Source organism: Sus scrofa, chromosome 1, assembly GCF_054392235.1.
Source record: "Sus scrofa isolate SSC_HxYL_T2T_F1_AM1 chromosome 1, Sscrofa_HxYL_maternal_Yorkshire_Landrace_v2.0, whole genome shotgun sequence".
Lineage (NCBI taxonomy): Eukaryota > Metazoa > Chordata > Mammalia > Artiodactyla > Suidae > Sus > Sus scrofa.
In genome coordinates, this window is record NC_139383.1 from 136,295,043 (window position 1) to 136,317,002 (window position 21,960).

The following is a 21,960-nucleotide window of genomic DNA, read 5'->3' on the forward strand; positions in this document are numbered from 1 at the left end:
AGTGACAATGCTGTATCCTTAAACCTGCTGAGTCACCAGGGAACCTGAGATACAGTATCATAACCTGTACACTTTTCTGTTTCTTTGTCTAGATGTAAACATCATCAACCTACCGACCTGGTTGTGAAAAACCTGAAGAAGTTACTCACATATTGTGAAGATGTCTACTTGTATTACAAGTTGGCATACGAACACAAATTTTATGACGTTGTAAATGTGCTTCTGAAGGACCCTCAGACAGGCTGCTGTCTAAAGGACATGCTAGCAGGTTAGATGGAGTCAGATGACATGAGGATAGTTACTGCCAGGAACTGATAAGTGCCTGATTTTCTTGTACTGAAATAAATAAACGAGATGTTTGTGGTCAGAGAAGAATAATGCACTGGGGATCTCTGATGTCTGACTATAAAACCTCAGGGCTGACCATACCAGTCCTTTGTGAATAGTGGGTAAAGAATGAGAGCATTTTCACAAGGACATTCCTATTTTAAAATGATTGTTCATCTATACCATTTTATAAAGATACTAGTATTATGACTGATAGCTCCATCTTCCTCAGGATAGCTTCTACTTTAGGATATGATACGATATTCTAGTAAAAAATACCTGTGCCTGCAGATTCCAGTTTCAAAGGAATTTAATATTATTTACACAGTTAAGGAACAGATGATACATTTCCATTTGTTAGAAACTGATGTCTATAATAAAATAGATTTTTAAATTCAGTGTATGTCATTATTACTGCTAAGGAAATCTTAGCTCTTGTCTACCTTAAAACAATCTTTATTGGCTGTAATTATTGCTAGGTAGTCATTGCTTTGTTAATTCCTCAAATCATTTAGATGGTCCTGCTTCCATTTAGTGGTCTACAGAGCTTTGATTGAGGCTCCTACTTCCAATGTAAGAGAAATTTAAAACATTTTTTGCTCTGTCCCTGCTTTTGTTTCTGTGGCAGTTTCAAAAAATGATGCCAACAACAAATTTAGTTAAACCGCTTAAAAGAAAATACCTAACAGAAGATCACCCAATCTATGCTTACAGCCATAACCTGAGTTATAACCTTAATTACTCCAAATAAATAGTTATTACTTAAGCCTTAATATCTAAATAACTAAGTACTTTCCCCAAATAAATAAGAGGACAGCAGCTCTATACCTTTGTTGCTCTAGAGTGACACTATTAAGGACCTGGCAAATTATTTTTGTTTTAAAGCTACATCTACTCATCAAGTACTTACTAATCTCTGTAAGTATATTGAGAACTCTAGTCCCAAGAGCTTTGTTCTATACTCTCCAAAGGTATCTCTTGGGAGGTAACACAAAATTTAAGTCCTTACAATAGTAACTTTATTAAATTAGTTGCTTTATAAAACATTGCAGATGTCATAATTGTTAACATAACAATTTACCAAACTGTAATTAACTGGTGCAGTTTGCTGAGCATGTTTTATAAAGGAAAGGAAATGCCAAAACCCTGTTAAAGTTGTCCATTGCAGCCTAGGAGAACAGAAGAGGTTTGTTTCTCAGACACTTAAATCAGGCAGATAAAACAGGTAGAGTTCCCCTCCCCCATCTGAAGCACTCCATTGGTAGAATAGTCTGATAAATAGAAACTAGACAGTCTATGCATTCAAGAGATTCCACAACTTGCAATGCAGTAATGGAGAGGTTTACCTTCTTCAGCTTCAAAGTTGGAGGGTTTTGGTCTTTTAATTTTTAAGTATCAAACTAGTGCTTTTCAGTCGCCGTATCTTCAGAGATAAGCAGTCTTCTTCACAATGTATTTTTAATATCCTCACGCTCAATTTTAAGACAAAGCAATTTTAATACTAGGTGCATACCACATGCCCTTGCTGCAGACTGCTTTTCTTGACAAGTTATGAAGTAGTTCAAGGAGGTATGGTTAAGGCTGTATTACTGAATGGTGCTGGTAAATACTACACAATTTTTTGTCATGTTGCAACCTTTGTTTCCAATTTAGTGACTGCTGCTATGGAATCAGATAGCAACAATGACAACATTATTAGGTTTTTTTTTTTGTTTTTTTTTTTTAAACTATGATTTAGTAGCAACGAAGGTTCCCAATTTTAACCCCTTGGCAGCAAGATCCAAGTTCCCTCATTTGCACATTAGCACCTAAGTGTCAAGGAGTTAAATAAACAGCACAAAAGATACTGCACTTCTGATTGTAGCATTTGGCAGAACTGAAAGGAAAGGAAGTTGTGCTACATGTTGAAGGGATTGTGGGCAACAGAAAGAAGACACCAGGAGAAGATAAAATGTCACATGAAGTCTTCATAGTCTTGTACATATCCTCCATCATAACCACCATAATCTGCGAGATCATCTTTCATGGTGGCCTTTAATCCCCCTCCAGGAACCACACCTTTCTTCTTCTTTTTGGCTTTGCTTTGCTGAAGACAGAAGAGAGTTAATTCATGAGACTTTATCTACTACAGGCATCTTATATCAATATACCAAGGCTTCTGGTCCCAGAAAAACCTAGTTCTCTAGGGGAGATCCCAGACCTAATCCAGGGTAATTTATTAATTCAGAAAAAGATGGACATGACTGTAAACAAAAGGATGGTAATGGCACTCACATTCTTGGTCCTCTTCTAATATAAAGGGCACTGGTGAACTGCTTGACTTGTCAGGCTCCTATTACACTTGTTAAGAATATTATGTCTATACCTCAATCCTAATTAAATACACATTTCCCACACAGCTTGCTCTTACCTTTTCTTGTTTCTGTTTTTCACTGCAGAGTACAGTCAATGAATTGGTAATCTTTTTCAAGTCATCAATTTCCACTAAAAAAAAAAAAGCATACCAAAATTAATTTTAATTTAATTTTGGAGAGTAAGTACAAGCAAAATATATATTCTTCCACAGTGTTGTAAGATACCAATTTGTCCATCATTAACTTCAGTAACTTTGAAAAGGCTATTATTTCTCCTGTTTAACATGATAGAGAATCACTCAGTTTATGGCTAGGCTCACAAATCAGAACTCTTTAAAGTAAAATGGCAAACTCAGCAACAAAAGTTTATAATGACCTGTAACCACCAAGACACCTCTGCTCAACCAGGGAGACAGTGCAAGTGTCTTCATAGCTCACAGTGCTCCCTTTTCTTTTTTCCATTCTAAAGACGCTAAGAAAACCGTGAGTTACAGAAATAACACATTCCTGATGCCTCAATGAGGAGTGTCTGAATGAACATGGAATGACAATTCTTAAACCTAGAGATGATAACTCTCATCCTGTGGCTGCCTCCATTTTCCAGCACAGGAAATCTCAGAAATCTAAGTGCTCTACCATGAAAAAGCCTGTTTAGTGGATAACATATCCTTCTATCTTAGCTGGAAACAGACATGAATTTTTAGCTACCAAAAAAAAGTGTTCAGTTTTGATTAGAGAGCACCTTCAAAAACAGGGAAAACTGGAGCTCCCCTTGTGGCTCAGCAGGTTAAGGACCCTATCAAATACAGCACTGACCAAATTCAGAACCCCACATTAGTAATAATTTCCCAAAGAAAACCCAATTTAAAATTGGGTAGAATTTCTTTTTATCAATCTTAAAAACAGCAAATACTAGCAAAGCCAATCCCTTCCACCTTAGTGCTATATCCACCCTGGCTGTCACTCCCATATCCCTGCCCCTGAAATGTATGACTCTTCTCAGGGCAGGAAACCAAGTTCAAGGACCCAGAGAATGCTGCCACCTCTGTTGAGCATGGGCTTCCTCATTTATAAAATGAACAGACACGCACTGTGGTCTCATTCAGCTCTAAAATTCTTTATGATTTTCCCCCAATGACACTCTCCTAGCCCCCTTCAATATGTAATTAGATAAAAGAAGCAGCTAGTGTTTTATTAGCTGTTGTGCCAACAAGCACCGATGTCTCTGAGAAGCTGCTGTAAAAGGATTTAGAAGGCATCCTCCAAAGACAAAAATCCACTCAAGGTATCTTTGCAGAACAACATTCCCAAGCTAACTGCTAAAAAGCAAATCCTTAAGTATATTACAGCTTTCCTTCCCCACAAAGTCAATCTCCATCCTCCTGAGAATAACGTGCCCTTAGTAAAATCCATCCACAGAGGCCAGAGGTTAGAGTTACTTACATGAAATACACACATCTCGAACTAAGGCTTCCAAAAAACTGGCATAATATAATGACTTTTCATATTGTGTAATTTTATCTTTTAGCAACTTTCCAAACTCTGTGAAGTCATCTCTTGAAGATGGGTTCATGGCATCTATTCCATAAATTGTATTATTAACACCTGTAGAAGAAAGGTAACACTGAAAACATCAAATATTTTTTTAAGTTTAGAGACCAATTAGATAACTGAGTGACCTTGGTATTTCATTCTAAAGCAGAGATTCAGAGTTCCCGGCATGGCTCAGTGGTTAACAAATCCGACTAGGAACCATAAGGTTCGATCCCTGGCCTCGCTCAGTGGATTAAGGATCCGGCGTTGCCATGAGATGTGGTGTAGTTTGCAGATGCGGCTTGGATCCCGAGTTGCTGTGGCTGTGGCGTAGGCTGGCGGCTACAGCTCCAATTCGACCCCTAGCTTGGGAACCTCCATGTGCCACAGGAGCGGCCCAAGAAATGGCAAAAAGAAAAAAAAAAAAGATATTTTATTATTTTTTTTGTCTTTTCTAGGGCCACACCCACGGCATATGGAGGTTCCCATATCAAATCGGAGCTGTAGCCGCCGGCCTATGCCAGAGCCACAGCAACACGGGATCCGAGCCGCGTCTGCAACCTACACCACAGCTCATGGCAACGCTGGATCCTTAATCCACTGAGCGAGGCCAGGGATCAAACCTGCAACTTCATGGTTCCTAGTAGGATTCGTTTCCACTGTGCTATGATAGGAACTCTTAAAAGCAGAGGTTCTTAAGCTGAGTCCACTGAATTGCTTGGACAGGATTCAAGTGGTTTGTACATAATTATTGCATCACAAGTTATTTCAATATTTTGATACCTATTTCAATACAACAAATTTCCTTTCTAAGTAATAAAACCCTGAGTGTTTTACACATTTAAAACACTATATTGGAGTTCCCTGGTGACCTAGTGAATTAAGGACCCAGGGTTGTCACTGCTGTGGCTCAGGTTGCTGCTGTGGCAAGAGTTGAATTCCTAGCCTTGGAACTTCTGCATGCCACAGGTGCAGCCAAAAAAAAAGTAAAAAACATTATATTAAGGGGCCCACAGGCTTCACCGGACTGCCGAAGGAGTCCCTGGCACATAAGGGTTTTTGTCTAAGAATACCACAGAAAAGTGGCAAGAAAAAGAAAAAAGCAGAGCAAGGAAAGATAGTTCCAGTGAAAGTATCCAGCTCACTAGTATCAGAAGCTAAGCAGGAGTAAACCATGTGTTAAATCCCAATAGAAAAATGAATCTGACCTAAAAGGATTCTAGGCTATGAGACATTATGCTTCTGTATATGCCTCAATAGTCAAGTAAATTAGTTGTTAACGTACCATTAATTCAGTATTTTAGTGTGAGAAACACAACACTAAATTCCTATTAACAAAATGATCACTGTGTGAATACATGTTTTTCCCTTTTAATCTATAATTGGTGTCCCATCTTAGAATTTACAGCTACCACATAAGCCCTTCTCTTTAATAAACACATGGGTGGCTTTTGCCATTCTATGAAGACAGGATAATAGCCAAGTGCCCTCTGTAGCAGTGTACTAAAAAACATGCCAAGCACATGCCAGTGCACAAGAGCATCCATGGCAACTCTTGATATTGTTAGAGATCCACTGAGAGATAAAGTCACATTTCCAATAGAAAGGAGAATGATCACTAGAGTCAGCCTGCTTGATCCATCTTAAAGAAGGGGGAGGGGGAATCAAGATAACTAGATCATTCTTGGCTCCAGGTTTCAACTCAAAGTTATTCAACTATTTCAACATGATAGTCTATTCTGAAAAATACTCTTATCAGTAGAGACAACAACTGTTAAATGAAGCGAGAGCTTTTAACTATTTCTCTGGCCATGTTTCTTACTTTACCTTCTATACCACGTAAATCACCCCCTGGAACACTCTGAACTTCTGTATTTACAGAATCCTGAACATTATCTACAGTCAGTTCAGTGTGTAAGTCTCACAGCTACAAAACTCTTCACAAAAGCTGATAAATTTCATAAAGCTGATAAATACATTTAAAGCAGCAGTACACTTTATTTGGGTTTAAAGACTTTTGGCCATACCCGCAGTATGTGGAAGCTCCCAGGCCAGCGATCAAACCTGAGCCACTACAGTGACAATGCCAGATCCTTAACCCGCTGTGCCACAAGGGAATTTCTTTAACGACTTTTTATCTTAATAATCTTTTATATGATACTCAATATAATTATTCAAAATTCTGAACATGTATCTCATTCTACTTTAAATAATGAAATCTCAAAATATAAACGAGATTAAAAACTGCTTTCTAATATCTAAATAAGCTAGTATCGTGTTTCTTCAAATAAGATATCTTCTGGAGTTTTCATTGTGGCTCAACGGTAATGAACCCGGCTAGTATCAATGAGGATGCAGGTTCGATCCCTGGCCTTGATCTGTGGGTTAAGGATCCAGTGTTGCCGTGAGCTATGGTGTAGGTCACAGATATGGGTTGGATCTCATGCTCCTATGGGTGTGGTATAGACCGGAAACTGCAGCACTGATTACCCCTAGCCTGGGAACCTCCATAAGCTATAGGTGTCCTAAAAAAGCAAAAAGCAAACAAACAAAAAAACCACCCCGAATTTTCATAACTAGTAAGACTGCCGCAGTATTCACCTGGAATTACAATACTGCACTCCTATCACACCTCCACTTACCAAAAGTTTCTTTTGCTAATTCGAGGTCTGACTCTTCCTGTAGTTTCTTTAGCCGTAGTTTATCTGCTAGTTGTTCTTCTGGAGTTAGCACTTTAGGTTCTTCAGGCTCTTCTAACTAAAATGAGACAGAAATGAAGTTTTAGAAGGGCTAGGACTATAACGGACCCAGTACACTTCTGTACTACATGAATTTTTTACCTAAACATGTAAATAATAAAAGACACTTATAAGTATTTACTGTATTTGAGGCATTCTTCTAAACATTTTAGATATTCTTACCCCAATTTTAAAGGAAAGAAATTTGAGGCACAGAGAGGTTAAACTGTCCTTTGTAAGAGGTAACACAGGTGATAATTTGATAAGAGTTGAGATGTGAAAACTGGGTTTACTTTATAATTATTTTAAACTAGGGAACTGAGACTGTAGGTAAGGTGAAAATGGCACCCTCATATACTCTGGCTAAGGCTGTATATGGAAACCACCTTTCTATACCTTTCTAGTAATATGCATCAAATCTTAAAAATACTCTTCTATGCTTATTTCTTTAATTGATTTAATTTTTTATTTTTCGGCCAAGCCCATGGCATGCAGAAGTTCCCACGTGAGGGATTGAGCCCATGCCACAGCAGCAACACAAGCCACAGCAGTGACAAGGTCAGATCTTTAACCCACTGAGCCACCAGTCATTTTAAAGAGAGAAAAAGAGACACTCTAGGAGATTTAGGATACATTAACAATGAAGTACAATGAAAGGTCCCTGTCTAAATAAACCATATTTAAAGACATTTGGGGACAATTAAATAAATTTGTATAAACTGTATCGGTTGATGTTTAAAAAGTACTGTTCATTACATTAGGAATGTGAACATGTGAGACATATTCTTGCCTTTTCAGAGATGCAAACCAAGTATTTAAAGATGAAATGCATAATGTTTATTTACTTGATTATATTTTAGAAAAGAAAGAAAGAAAGAAAGCAAAAACAGATGAAGCAAGTGTAGCAAAATGCACCCACGGCATGCAGAAGTTCCTGTGCCAGGGAACAAACCCATGCCACAGCAGTCACAATACTGGATCCTTAACCCACTGAGCCATAGGGAACTCTTTATATAGTCTCTTGAAATTTTTAAATGAAAACTCAAAAAAATAAAGCTCTCTATGATCTATGGAAAGATCTCCATGATAAATAAAGCAAGGTGAAAACTAAAAAAGGGGGGGAATACAACTATAATGTTGTATCCAAAGACAAAGTCACCTGGAAGACATAAGAAGCCAGTATCAGAGTTCCAATTGTGGCGCAGTGGAAACAAATCCAACTAGGAACGATGAGGCTGCAGGTTCGATCCCTGGCCTCGATCAGTGGGTTACAGATCTGCCGTTGCCTTGAGCTGTGGTGTAGGTTGCAGATGCGGTTCGGATCTGGCGTTGCTGTGGCTGTGGTGTAGCCCGGTGGCTGTAGCTCCAATTTGACCCCTAACCCGGGAACCTCCATATGCTGTGAGTGCGGCCCTGAAAAAACAAGAAAAGAGAAAAGAAGAAAGAAAGGAAAAAACAAAGGAAGGAAGAAACCAGTATTTACTTATGGGAGAGAGGGAGAAATAGGACAAATGAGTGAAGAGATGGGAGTGCTTCTTAACACTGTTTTGATTTTTTGGTGGGCTGGGGGCACAACCATAGCATATGGAAGTTCTTGGTCAAGGGATCAAATCCAAGCCACAGCTGCAGCAATGCCAGATCTTTAACCTGCTATGCCACAGTGGGAACTTCACTGTTTTGATTTTTGAATCATGTAAATGTTTTTTATTCAAAAAGTAAATTAACATAAAATTCCTGATCTTGCTCCAAATAATCAAGAACAAAAACATTTATATAGTACATGACAGAGAAATGGACACTTGTGTATTTCACTCAATATGTACACTGCAAATAAAAGACTAATTGCAGCTAGCAGAAGTGCAGGCCCTGACAAAAATCACTGGCTACAGTCACAACACAATCATAACCATTCTCAAATGTCTGAAAACTTAAAAGGCATTCTAATTTATAAAGCTTCTGGGTTTGGTTTTTGTAAAAACCACAAATTCAGTTTGTTTTGGGATCACCTTATCCAGTGGTGTCCATTTACAGTCTTTACAAAGCTCTTCAAATGATTAGGTAATGTTTGCCTCCTGTTAAGATACTGTACCACTACTGATGTGAGAATTCTGTATTTTAGAAAATGAATAGGGAGTCCCAGTCATGATTCAGACGAAGCAAATCTTAGTAGTATCCATGAGGACACAGGTTCTACCCTTGGCCTCGCTCAGTGGGTTAAGGATCCGGCGTTGCTGTGAGCTGTGGTGCAGGTTGCAGATGCGGCTCGGATCTGGTGTTGCCATGGCTGTGGTGTAGGCCAGAAGCTGTAACTCCAATTCAACCCCTAGCCTAGGAACCTCCACATGCCTCTGATGTGGCCCTAAAATAAAGACAGGAAAAAAAAAAAAGTATTTACCCTCTTTTTAATTTCTTCTTGCCTTTTCTTCTGTTGCCGTTCTTTCTCTTTTATCTTCTCTGCTATTTTTTTCTTTTCTGAAATTTTTACTTCTGAAAGTAAAGACGTTTCAATCAGTTATCTTGAATATTTTCCACATCCTCTATTTTCTCCTCTAACAGAAAAGGGGCAGAGGTCTAATTGCATTATGTTTTAAAAAGAGAGAAGAGATGCAGGGAGGAGAGAAGGAAGTAGGAGTGGAAGGATGTTGGTTTCTAAAAATACCAAATTTTCTAATTTTGCAGGCATTTTGTCATTTGTCTTAAGTATCAGAAATTCAGTAAGATATAAAACCAAAAATGGAGGAACCCTAGTGACTTACCTGGTTTTACTTCTGCTTCCTCTTTTTTTTCATCATCATCATCATCATCCCAGTTATCCTAAAGAAAAAGGACTTCCATGAATACTTCTTGCATGTTTACTTTTCCATGTGATCTTTACTATCAGCCTACCTCCACAGAAACAAGCTTCTTGGTATTTGGGGGAGAGCTGCGTTAAATTTACAAATTATTTTGGGAGAATTGACATCTTTTAATGTTGAACTGCCCTAGCCCAGAAAAGCGCTATCTTTACATTTGTTCAAGCCTACTTTTTTTATCTTTCAAGGAATGTTTTTAAGGTTGCTCTCTTATAGGTTCTGTGCATTTCTCTTTAGATTTTAACCCTGAGTATTTCATCTTCTCTGTTGCCATTGTATATAGGTTTTTTTTTTTTTTTTTTTTTTAATGTCCTCTAGCTGGTCATTATTTTAGCATATTTTTTCTTTTTATGTCCTCTAACTGGTTATTATTTAGCTTTTTACATTTGTTCAAGCCTACTTTTATATCTTTCAAGGAGTGTTTTAAGGTTTCTCTCTTACAGGTTCTGCACATTTCTCTTTAGGTTTGTCCCTGAGTATTTCATCTTCTCTGTTGCCATTGTAATATAGGTTTTTTTTTTTTCTTTTTGTTTTTATGTCCTCTAACTGGTTTTTGTATGTTAGTTCTATATCCTGCTACCTTGCTGAATTCTTTTATCACTCAAGTTAGTTCCACCATTCATTTTCTAGGGTTTGCAAGGTATACTACCAAATCATCTACAAACAAGAGATAGCTTTCTTTCTTTGCCAATTCCTGTGCCTATACAATTGATTTCTTTCATCTAATTGCACTGGTGAAACCTCTAGTACAGTGTGAATGAACAGTGGCAGATAAAATGAGCATCACTGCCTTGTTCTTCTCTTAAAGGAAATGCCTTTAGTGCTTCCCCATGAAGTGTTACGCACCCCACCACATTTACGCAGGAAAATTTATCCATTTTTTTCTTTTATTGCCTCTGGAGTTCAAGTCAGTTAGAAAGTCCTTTCTGGAGTTCCCGTCGTGGTGCAGTGGTTAACGAATCCGACTAGGAACCATCAGGTTGCGGGTTCGGTCCCTGCCCTTGCTCAGTGGGTTAAGGATCCGGCGTTGCGTGAGCTGTGGTGTAGGTCGCAGACGCGGCTCGGATCCCACGTTGCTGTGGCTCTGGCGTAGGCCGGTGGCTACAGCTCGGATTGGACCCCCTAGCCTGGGAACCTCCATATGCCGCGGGAGCAGCCCAAGAAATAGCAAAAAAGACAAAAAAAAAAAAAAAAAAAAAGAAAGTCCTTTCTTAAAGTATTTTTTGGGAGTTCCTGTTGTGGCTCAGCAGTAATAAACATGACAAACATTCAAGAGGATGAGGGTTCGATTCCTGGCTTCTTTCAGTGGGTTAAGGATTTGGTGTTGCCGTGAGCTGTGGTGTAAGTCACAGATGCGGCTCGGATCCCAAGTTGCTGTGGCTATGGCGGAGGCCAACAGCTACAGCTCTGATTCAACCCCTAGCATGGGAACCTCCATATTTTTAGGGCGGGTGCAGCCCTAAAAGACAAAAAAAATTCCACTTTTCTCATATTTTATAATAACTATAGGAGTTCCCATTGTGGTGCAGTGGTTAACGAATCCAACTAGGAACCATGAAGTTGCGGGTTCGGTCCCTGCCCTTGCTCAGTGGGTTAAGGATCTGGCGCTGCCGTGAGCTGTGGCACAGGTCGAAGACGCGGCTCGGATCCTGCATTGCTGTGGCTCTGGCATAGGCTGGCAGCTACAGCTCCAATTCGACCCCTAGCCTGGGAACCTCCATATGCTACAGGATTGGCCCAAGAAATGGCAAAAAGACAAAAACAAAACAAAACAAAACAACACCTATAAACGGACTATAATGGAATATAATCTTTAAAAATTGTGAATCACTATGTTGTGCACCTGAAACTTACAATACTGCACATCAATTATACCTCAATTTAAAAAGGTCCATCTTTGCCCCATGATTTACCATACACTACTTGGTCTATTTTTGCTTTCTACTCTATTCCACTGGTCTATTGTCTTTTCACATACCAGTCCTATAATGTTTTAAGTAGAGGCTTTATATATTTTTCTAGATAGCTAGAAAGAATTTTAATGACAAAATCGGTATGTGAGAACATAGTTTCTTCTAGCTAAATGGGATTGCCATCACAAGATGCAAAGAACAGTTTTAAGAAAAGAAGCAACAAGAGTTCCCGCTATGGCACAGTCGGTTAAGAACATGACTGCAGAAGCTCAGATGCTGCATAGGTTGCAGCTGTGACTCAGATTCAATCCCTGGCCAGGGAACTTCCATATGCCCCAAGAGCAACCATAAAAATTTAAAAAAAAAAAAAAAAAAAAAAGGCAATGAAGGTAGAAATGATTAATATCTACAACTTCTTGATCAACAAGTGTTCTTTTTTTTTTAAAAAAATTGGGACATACAGTTACTTTACAATGTTGTTAGTTTTAGGTGTACAGCAAAGTGATTCAGTTATACATATGTATATATTCATTCTTTTTTGGATTTCTTTCCCATTATAGTATGTTTTTATGTAAGCTGGGGATAATGTTCCTTTGCAGGTTTTCAAGTTTTTTAGTGTTTTATTGGCCATTCTTGCATGTTTGCTTTTTCATATTAACTTTTACACTGCCTTGTCTAATGCCACAAAATAGCTTCTTCATTAACAATTAAAACATGAGACAACCAAGCCAAAACTAATAGCCCTTGAATAATTCAGTTGTTTTAAATGAAAAATTGAGAAGGCTTTATTTTATACTTCTTACTTTCCTAAATGTAAAAGCACCCACTATTCTAGCCCATAGCTTGATTATTTCAAACAATATTCTTCTATACAACACAACCCTTGTTAATGAATTAAATCTTTACAAAAATTTAAAGGCAGTTTTGAAAGAGTTGAGCTGGAGTTCCCTCTGTGGCTCAGCAGGTTATGAACCTGACTAGTATCTATGAGGATGTGGGTTTGATCCCTGGCCTTGCTCAGTGGATTAAGGATCCAGTGTTGCCATGAGCTGTGCTGTAAGTTGCAGATGTAGCTTAGATCACACCTTGATGTGGCTGTGGTACAGGCTGGCAGCTGCGGCTTATATTTGACCCCTAGCCTGGGAACGTCCATATGCTGTAGGTATGGTTCTAAAAAGCAAAAAATAAAATAAAATTTTTAAAAGAGTTAAGAACTGATCAACAGCTTCATCAAACTCACTCCCCAACTTGGGTGGGGCACTTTGAGGTAGATCTACACTCTGTCTTTTCTGTACTTAACACAGTCACTGAGCTAAGTATAAACCAATTATCAAGCAATCTCCTAAAGGCTTCTCAGAATTTAGTAAAGGCTTCTCAGAATTTAGAAGGTTTAATAGAGAAAGACACAGCCCTGTGTTTAAATAGGGCTTTAATCTATAGGTAGCCTGACACCACTACCTCAGCAACCATCAGGCACACTATGACTTGCCATTTGAAGCCGAGCCACAGGATGGCAAATGCAATGCAGGAGGCCCTGACGCTACTGGAAGAGGGAGAGGCTGAGTAATATGCCAGAATTATGATGCCAAGCTTCTGGTTTTATAACAAGACAGGTCATAAATCTGAAAGTCTAAGTATATAAACTAGCCAAGTCTTGACTCTTAATAAAATCTGTAAATCCAAAGAAATAATAATTAAAAAAAACTGATTAAGTCTGCCATGGGGTCTACAAGCAGTGGGAAGGACTTTGTATAAAAGTATTTTTTTTATAATAACCTTACTTTTGCAATTTAACCCAAGTTCATAGTTAAGACACTGAAAGCAAACCAGATAGTCACAGAACATCTAAGATATTGGAGTTAGAAATTAGAGAGTAAATGTTTATATTGCCCTGCTGGCTTGCTTAAGTGCTTGTATCAATACACCATAGTACAAAAGGAACCAGAGAGCTAAAAATAAAAGTTAACTATCAGGAGTTTTTGGTTGTCGTTTTAATCTTCACAGAACATAGGGAAGCTGGGTCTGTGAGTGATATGCTGCTTATGTGGTGCTTCAGATAGAAGGAACATGTGCTTACTTCCAGGGGATGTTTATTTATAACTCCCTACTAATAATAGTGATGATACTAATAATCATAATAGATAGCATTTACTGAGTGCTTACTTTGCACCAAGCACTGCAAAGGACTTTACATAGAGTAATAGAGTTAATCTTCACAAAAGTCCTATAAGGTGGTGTTATATCCCCTTTTACATAGAAGGATACTATCCCATGATTTCAGTGAAAAATAACGAAGGAATGTGTTCTGAACAGGCCCAAATTCCTTTAAAGTGACTTTTTCTTCTTCTTTTTTTTTTTTTTTCCCGCCTTTTCTAGGGCTGCTTCCATGGTATATGGAGGTTCCCAGGCTAAGGGTCTAACCCAGAGATGTAGCCTCTGGCCAGAGCCACAGCAATGCCAGATCTGTTCTGAGTTTGTAACCTACACCACAGCTCAGGGCAATGCAGGATCCTTAACCCACTGAGTAAGGGCCAGGGATCAAACCCACAACCTCATGGTTCCTAAGTCGGATTCGTTAACCACTGAGCCACGATGGGAACTCCTAAAGTGACTTCGTACCCGAGTCCTCAAGTATAAAATAAATACCTGGGAACTAGGTCCCTCCATACCAAAATTTGTTCTTTCAATTAGCTCTATAATGAGCTCCCCTGGAATTACAGGAAATCTCATCAAAGAGAGGAGTTATGGCACTTACTAAGATATACCCAGTGCAACTATGTCCGTTATTCATCTCAAAATGATCTGTGATGGATTTTTACTAATTTTTTTTTTTGTGTGTGTGTCTTTTTAGGGCTGAACGTGCAGCATATGTAGGTTCCCAGGCTAGGGATTGAATCAGAGTTGCAGCTACTGGCCTACACCACAGCCACAGCAACATCAGATCTGAGCTGTGTTTGCGACCTACGCCACAGCTCACAGCAATGCCGGATCCTTAACCAACTGAGCAAGGCCAGGGGTCAAACCCATGTCCTCATGGATACTAGTTGGGCTTGCTACTGCTGAGCCATGACGGGTACTCTGACTTCTACTAATTTTAAGAAACAAGTCTAGCAGCCTCTGGTAGTAGGAGGACAAGAAGGGAGAAGTATAATTGAAAATGAGGAGTTCCCGTCGTGGCTCAGTGGTTAATGAATCCGACTAGGAGCCATGAGGTTTTGGGTTCGATCTCTGCCCTTGCTCAGTGGGTTAAGGATCTGGCATTGCAATGAGCTGTGGTTTGGATCCTGAGTTGCTGTGGCTCTGGCGTAGGCTGGCAACTACAGCTCCGATTGGACCCCTAGACTGGGATCCTCCATATGCCGTGGGAGCGGCCCAAGAAAAATGGCAAAAAGACAAAAAAAAGAAAAAGAAAAGAAAAAAGAAAATAAGCAGTTCCATCTCAATAACTCTATCACAGAGAAACAGACACAAAGGGTAGCAGTACGGTTTGATGCTGATGTTCCTCAGCTCCCTCTACATAAAACACTGCCCCACCCATATCACTACTCCTTCAGTATCTTATTCACGCCAACTTCATGTCCCACCTCTATCCCGTCCCTGGTTTCCCTATCAAAGCATAAACCTTATTCCAGACAGTTTTTAAACCGTCTCATCAGTGCAAACATGAGGAGGTTACCCAGAATTCCACTATACAATCAATTTTAGTGGCAAAACAAGTGGTTCCTATCAATTAGTCCTGGAAACAACCATGACATCTGCTCCTCCAGTTCATAAAAGGACCATGAAAAGCAAGCCTTGCCTTATCATAATATCATAAATTGACTATACTTCAATAAAACATTTAAAAATGGAGAGAGAGAGAGAGAGAGAAAAAAAAAGCAGCCTTTGCCTGTCACCCTTACCTTATAGTGCTTGAAACAAGTCTTGCCCTGATGTTACTCCCACTTTAGGGACAAGTCCCTAAAGAAGGGAGCATGGTGATGTCAGCCAAAAATGACTGACCATACTTCCAATAGATGTAATCTCAGATGCAGAAGGCCAGGTAGCTTTCCCAGGAACTTAGTTTTTACTTCTTCAGTTATAAAAGTACATAAAAAGTAGGATATCTAAATCTGCCCAATTTTCCATAAACATCACAATTTTGTAAATGCTAACAATCAATTCAGATAAAATGCAAGGTTCCTAGAGAAACACCTAAAATTAACTCTTGAAATAGGGAGTAAATCTATAATTTAGTAAGCCCTAAATGACTCTTTGGTTCAAGAGATTACCTATCAATATCCAATTAAATTCTTCACTCAATTATTTTTGGTAGCCAATAAATCCTCTAAAAATAATATCCAATTTATCTCTCAAAGTATCAACCAGGTTACTCTCCTAAAATGCCTAGTTTCCTTAGAAGAGAGACTATTTATAAACTACCCACTTATCTATACTCTTGTTCTATAGATACACACCCAGCATCATTTGAGCTGTTTTCTTCTGAAAGGGATGGCTGCTTTTCAAGTTTAAAGCCTGCTTCCCAATCGAATATGAATAAGAACTGAAACAAAACAAATTTTTTAAATCCTTTCTTTTTATTTCTAATAATGCAGCCAGTATTTGGTTAGTCTGTCATTTTTACAATGTACAACTACACAATGTCACATGCAATGAGAGAACACATTTAGGGCTGAAAATGCTTTCCAACTTAAGCAAGATATATTTATAGATCGTCAAATAGACGTAGCTTCAAATGAGCAGTAAAATTCTTCTGTCCCATAGCAATAACCCATTAACTGAAATATACTCCTCCCTCCTTTTCCTCTTTTAAGTAGTTTGGCTTAGATAAAGCATAATCTCTTGCAGGAAACGTCTTTTACTGGTTTTCTGTAAGCTGTATCAACCTACTCTGACAGACTTCAGAACTCTAGTGAGCTCCTGCCATAGGCAGACCTACCAGCAAAGTCTACTTTTTAAAAGAAGCCCAAATATTTTTCCATCACCTCAGAAATATGCTGGTCTCTAGAAGCCATGGTACCCGCCTCAATAAATTCTACTTCATTTAATTCAATTCATTAAGTTTTCAACATCCTATTATGGCTTAGCATTCAGCTGAATTCCATCTTGATGCCAACTTCTCTCATATTCAGAACTGTTATCAATCAAATTCTTGGTTAAGCTAGGTCAAGAATAAGACAATGAACACTAAACAAGTGGCGTATTTATTTTCAATGGTACAGCATGATAATTAAATGAGGTTAAGTATTTTTCAGTAACAAACATGCTTCCTAACTAAAAACTTCCTAGTTTATAAAACCTGTTAGGGTATTGAAATGATATAGTTAGTACTGTCTTCAAAATAATCTGGTTGGGAGAGGAGAGCAGTAACTGGGGATATAGAAGAAATAAGATTGGTCATGGGTTTACTAAATTTTTCTTTGTACTTATTTCTCACAAGAAGTTACACACACATACTTGCAGATACCATTTCCTAGCAAAATGCCCACCTTCTGAGAATTTCCCAACAATCTCCCATTTCTCTGAAATGTAGATCCCTTACTTCAGAAGTGCTGTTTCCAAAGCTTGAAAAATGTCCTTACTCTAGTATATTTAAACTATTAAACAGGATTGAAGTCTAACAGGCAGTTCAATGGGTAGGATAAGGCAGGCAGTTTTCTATTAAGTCAGTTCTTTAGGATCTTCCCAGGAACTTCTGCATGCCACAGGGGCAGCAAAAAAAGAAAAAACTCAAAAAACAAACTCTACACATTCTGAATAAATGTAGCTTCGAATATGTTTTACTGAAATGACAGGAAACTAGTAAAATGGAGTAAAAGTTGTTTTGTTCCTGCTTGCACCAATGGATGGATACTCACTGCCTTCTTAACAGTCTACACATCATTCCAGCAACACGGAAAGAATCCAGAGATACATGCCAAGCAAACAATTCTCCCCACTGCCTCTGCATAACATCAGGAGGATAATAAGAAAGGGAAAATAATTTGACAGGAAAGTACGCTCCCTAGTTCTCACTTTTCTTTTTTTCTTTGTCTTTTTGACTTTTCTAGCCCCGCTCCCAAGGCATATGAAGGTTCCCAGGCTAGGGGTTTAATTGGAGCTGCAGCCACAGGCCTACGCCACAGCCACAGCCACAGCAACAAGGGATCCAAGCCGGGTCTGCAACCTACACCACAGCTCAGGGCAATGCTGGATCCTTAACCCACTGAGCAAGGCCAGGAATCAAACCTGCAACCTCATGGTTCCTAGTCAGATTCGTTAACCACTGCGCCACAACAGGAACTCCCTAATTCTCACCTTAAATGGGAAGAAGCTTGGGCTTTCCCTCATGAATATTAACAGTTCTATAGTTTCACCCAAATCCACTCTGTCACTTTCAGACAGCTCCTTGCAAAGTCAAGGGCATCAAAATGCTATGTCTACTTAAAGACAGTAAACTACTGGAACAAGTTACTCTAACACAGACCTCAGTTTTCCTTTCATTTCTCAGGACATTACAAACGACATTAAACCTATACTCTTAAATAAACACTGGATGCTGACATAAACTGAAGAACTTAACTGTTTCTACATACTTTACTTTTGAAGACTTTTAAAAAAATTCACATACAGTATTATTTAAGGACTAGGAGTATTTTTCCTGCTGGAAACTAAACTTTGCTTGCATCCCCTTACAAAAGGATTAAGTGCTAAAACATGAGAATTCAGAAATTTGGTATTATAGCTATCCCTTTTTTGGCTGCACCCACGACATGTGGAAGTTCCTGGGCCAGGGATCAAACCCACGCCACACAACAACTCAAGCTGCTGTAGTGACAATACCAGATCCTCAACCCTCTGAGCCATGGAACTCCTACCCCTCTTTTTGAAAGTTCACTTTACACCACTTCGGAACGCTTTTATGAATACCTACATTGGCACCTGTGTTCACTAGATGAAAGAAATCCAAAGAGGATTTTTGCTTTTGTGACAAGTGAAAACAGTATTCAGCATTTGTTTTGCCAGGAGCCATTAGAGAGGCAGCGTGCATCCCAAGCAGCAAGACTTGCATTGCTAAGCTCCTTTCCCAAGCTACCCAGTATCTCAGCATCAAGGTACCATACACAGCTTTGCACTGTATCTGTAAGCATTTGTGCTTTATCTTGATTTATTTTGTGCATCTGTTAGCAAGATGTGTCCTAAGGTTAACTGCTTCTTTTAGCTTAGGAAAGGTTTCATAGCAATGCTCTATTTTGGGGGGTAGCAGGGAAAACCTGTACTCACTAACATTGAAGGTGACAAATTTCAACTCTAGATTGGTAACCTCTGAGCACGCAAAAACTTGCTTGATAACCATGGTCATTCCATTCAAAACAAATTCACAGTAAACAGCCATTGTGGAGAGAACTTACTCCTTCAAGCTTAATAAACCACAAACTGTGGCACAAAAATAACCCTCAGCTACTAGATCTACACAGCCTTAACAAATTTTCCATTAACCAGAAAAATTAAGACTACATCCTCAAGTGAGACGGAATTAACATTTATTGAACGCCTACCAAGTGCCAGGTAACTATGCTTAATGCTTGACACATTATCTCATTTAAAATGCAAAAGGAGTTCCCGTTCCCGTAGTGGCACAGTGGAAAGGAATCTGACTAGGAACCATGAGGTTGTGGGTTCAATCCCTGGCCTCGCTCAGTGGGTTAAGAGTCCGGCATTGCTATGAGCTGTGGTGTAGGTCGAAGACTCGGCTGGGATCTGGTGTTGCTGTGGCTGTGGTGGTGTAGGCCCGCAGCTACAGCTCTGATTAGAACCCTAGTCTGGGAACAAAGGTCTGGGAACCTCCATATGCAGCAGGTGCAGCCCTAAAAAAAGCAAAAAACAAAAACAAAACCCCCCAAAAAATAGAAAATGCAAAATAATTTCCTGAGGTAGCTTCTGTGAAGACTGGGAAACTTAAAAAATTTAAAAATTCTTTATAGAAAATGTCAAGACAACAGCATAGATTCTGGTCTGTCTGATTCCAAATTCCAGGAATCAAACTACTCCATGGATACCTTATCTTAGAAATCTTTGGAGAAACTAAACAGAAATAAACCAATATTTCAACATGGAAATAAAATGAACAAGTTCAGCTTTCTATTCCAAGATCTACATCAAAGTTTCTGTAAAAGAAGTACGCTATTTGTATAAAAGAAAGAAATTCTGCACTTAAAAATGACTGGACAAGATGATCTTTATGGTCCCTCACCAATTAAAAATGTCCAAAATTAATTTCAAGTGGCTAGAACTGTATTTATCAGGATTGATGGCATTTATATCAAATAATTTCAGGCACGCTACCTCATGATATTAATCCAGACTACTTTATTCAAACTTCGTATTTTGGTAATTCTTTCCTGATTTCTCTAGTTGTTTCTTCTCACTCATTCCTAATTTTCTTAACAGATGTCTTAACTCCTACAACCACTATGCACAGAAAAAGTAAAAGGATAAATCTGAACTAAAGGTTCAAGACAGAAAATCTGCCACCACGTAGGGAGGTAACTAGTATCTTGCAATGAGGCTAACACAATCCATTCTCATGTCTACACAACATGTAAATGAAGCATCTAAGTATCTTCACAATACTATTGCTCATTTATTAATCCCAAGGTCTGCAAAACTCAAATCATACTTGAACCTCAGGCAATTCAATGAATTGAACATCCACCTCATCAGATTCAGGAGAAAAGGGTACAATCTAAAAAAGGCAATATTAATATGAAGCTCATAGTGATTATCTAGCTTAAATTTTTTTCAACACAAGCAGAAGGACTTGTAGGGTTGTCAAAGTGAGCTGAAGGGTAAACATTCACCAAATGAATCAAAACCATAAAAAAAATTTCCAAATCATACAAAACTTGATTTTCACAAAAATGAAGTATTTGAGAACTTAGTTAATAAGTCTTAACATTCCACCCTTGAGACTCTGTAGATACTTGAAAACAAAAACAAAAACAAAAACAAAACGCAGTAGTCATAATGTCATCTGAAGTCTTATGATGAGCCCCCAGGAGTTTTCATAAACAAACAGCGAGAGTAAGTTGGGTTCAAATCTATAAGGCATAGGAAAAACACACAAAAAATCACTGTCTCCCTCGTCTTCTCCAACCTTCAAATCTTCATTATTTCCTTATGCTTTCGTGTGTAGGTTATTAAAAACTCACTCTGTAAACCTCTCCATTTTTCAGGTCGCTGTGTGGACTACCCAGGTTTCTGACCACTAACTGCTAGCTATCTCAATACTCAGTTCACCCTTTTACCATAGGGTGGGAGAAAGGAAGCTAAAAATTCTTTCATTTGCGTGGGGGGAAAAAAAGGTGGCTGAAATTAAATCATAATATTTCACTCCTCTAACAGCTCGAACAAACTCTTCAAATGAAGCTTGGGATGTAAATGAGTTACTGGCCTGGGGAAACCTGAGCTCGAAAAAGCAATGGGGTGCAAGACTTTCCATATGGGATAAGCCAGAGGCTCCATCCTCAACTTCCCAGTCTCACCACTGAAGAGCAGCTCCGGACCGCGAAGTTTGCACGTGGGCCGGTCCAGCCTCTGCTGTCACCTCCCGTCGCCAGTTGGCGAGTGGGATCCAGGCCGGAGTGCGGTCCTTCAAAGGGATGGGGCTGGCGTCCTCGCCAAGGAAATCCGAGAGACCACGCTATCGGCCTCCGGCCCCCAGGGCCGGCGAGCGAGGGGAACAGGGCACCACCAGGCCCTACGCTTGCGCCTAGACCCACAGCCCGCAGGCCGGGGCGGCGCCTCTGGGCCCAGAGTCCGTCCGACCGACCGCCCCTCGGCGAGCACCCCGGCCCGCGACGGCGCCAGCTCGCTCCCGCGCTGGCCGGAGCCCCGACCCGCACCCACCTTGACGTCCTCGTCCTCGTCCTCGCCTTCCCAGCGGTCCCCGCCGGCGGTGCCGCCGCCCCCCACCTTCCGCACTGGGTCATCCACGGAGAACGTGTCTGCGTCTACGGAAGAGAGCGAGCTGTGTTAAAGCTTGCTTGGGCGTGGGGCTGGCGCCAGCCCCGGCCTACCCCCGGAACTTCTCCTCACCCCAAGAATCGGAGTCCCCCGCCGCTGCTGCCGCCGCCGCCGCCGCCATCTCGCGCCGGGTATGAGCGTGTGTGAGGCGACAGCGAGCGAGGAGTTAGCGCGGCAGTGAGTCACTGGATCTGCTCTCGTTTGCCGGCGCGGGGCAGGCTGGGACTGTGGCTGACTT

General features: G+C 39.8%; 2 protein-coding genes across 16 annotated transcripts in view; one reads left to right on the plus strand and one right to left on the minus strand.

Annotated features, from left to right (window-relative positions):
- The window catches only part of SPG11 (SPG11 vesicle trafficking associated, spatacsin), a 95,856-nt gene extending 95,131 nt beyond the window's left edge, over positions 1 to 725 (plus strand). For all 13 annotated transcript variants that reach the window (XR_014827710.1, XR_014827744.1, XR_014828005.1 and 10 more), the window contains one exon: positions 93 to 725. Coding sequence is in view for 10 of the 13 variants with exons in the window: in NM_001445466.1 (NP_001432395.1) it covers positions 93 to 273 (181 nt within the window). In the remaining 3 variants the exon portion in view is untranslated. The remainder of the gene's footprint in view (positions 1 to 92) is intronic.
- On the minus strand, positions 620 to 21,928 carry EIF3J (eukaryotic translation initiation factor 3 subunit J). Of its 3 annotated transcripts, XM_003121533.7 has the most exons (8): positions 21,795 to 21,928; positions 21,606 to 21,709; positions 9,709 to 9,766; positions 9,348 to 9,439; positions 6,857 to 6,971; positions 4,125 to 4,286; positions 2,738 to 2,811; positions 620 to 2,413 (listed from the first exon to the last, which is right to left on the minus strand). In XM_003121533.7, exons 1-8 carry the CDS (start codon positions 21,841 to 21,843, stop codon positions 2,282 to 2,284), a joined length of 786 nt encoding a protein of 261 aa, XP_003121581.3. In that variant the 5' UTR covers positions 21,844 to 21,928; the 3' UTR covers positions 620 to 2,281. The 3 variants fall into 3 exon arrangements, 1 of the variants encoding a protein (XP_003121581.3); XR_014812116.1 differs by lacking the exons at positions 620 to 2,413; positions 2,738 to 2,811 and having other exon boundaries at positions 4,125 to 4,454; positions 6,587 to 6,971; XR_014812117.1 differs by lacking the exons at positions 620 to 2,413; positions 2,738 to 2,811; positions 4,125 to 4,286; positions 6,857 to 6,971; positions 9,348 to 9,439 and having other exon boundaries at positions 9,709 to 10,939; positions 19,528 to 21,709.
- Between the last annotated feature and the right edge of the window lie 32 nt (positions 21,929 to 21,960).

What these genes read in the sequence shown, in the direction of transcription:
- EIF3J (XM_003121533.7), bottom strand. Translation starts at nt 21,843, where the DNA reads ATGGCGGCGGCGGCGGCGGCAGCAGCGGCGGGGGACTCCGATTCTTGG. An exon ending in GGGGGACTCCGATTCTTGGG is followed by an intron (nt 21,710 to 21,794) that starts GTGAGGAGAAGT and finishes TCTCTTCCGTAG; the next exon opens with ACGCAGACACGTTCTCCGTG. An exon ending in AAAAACAGAAACAAGAAAAG is followed by an intron (nt 2,414 to 2,737) that starts GTAAGAGCAAGC and finishes TTCTGTCTTCAG; the next exon opens with CAAAGCAAAGCCAAAAAGAA.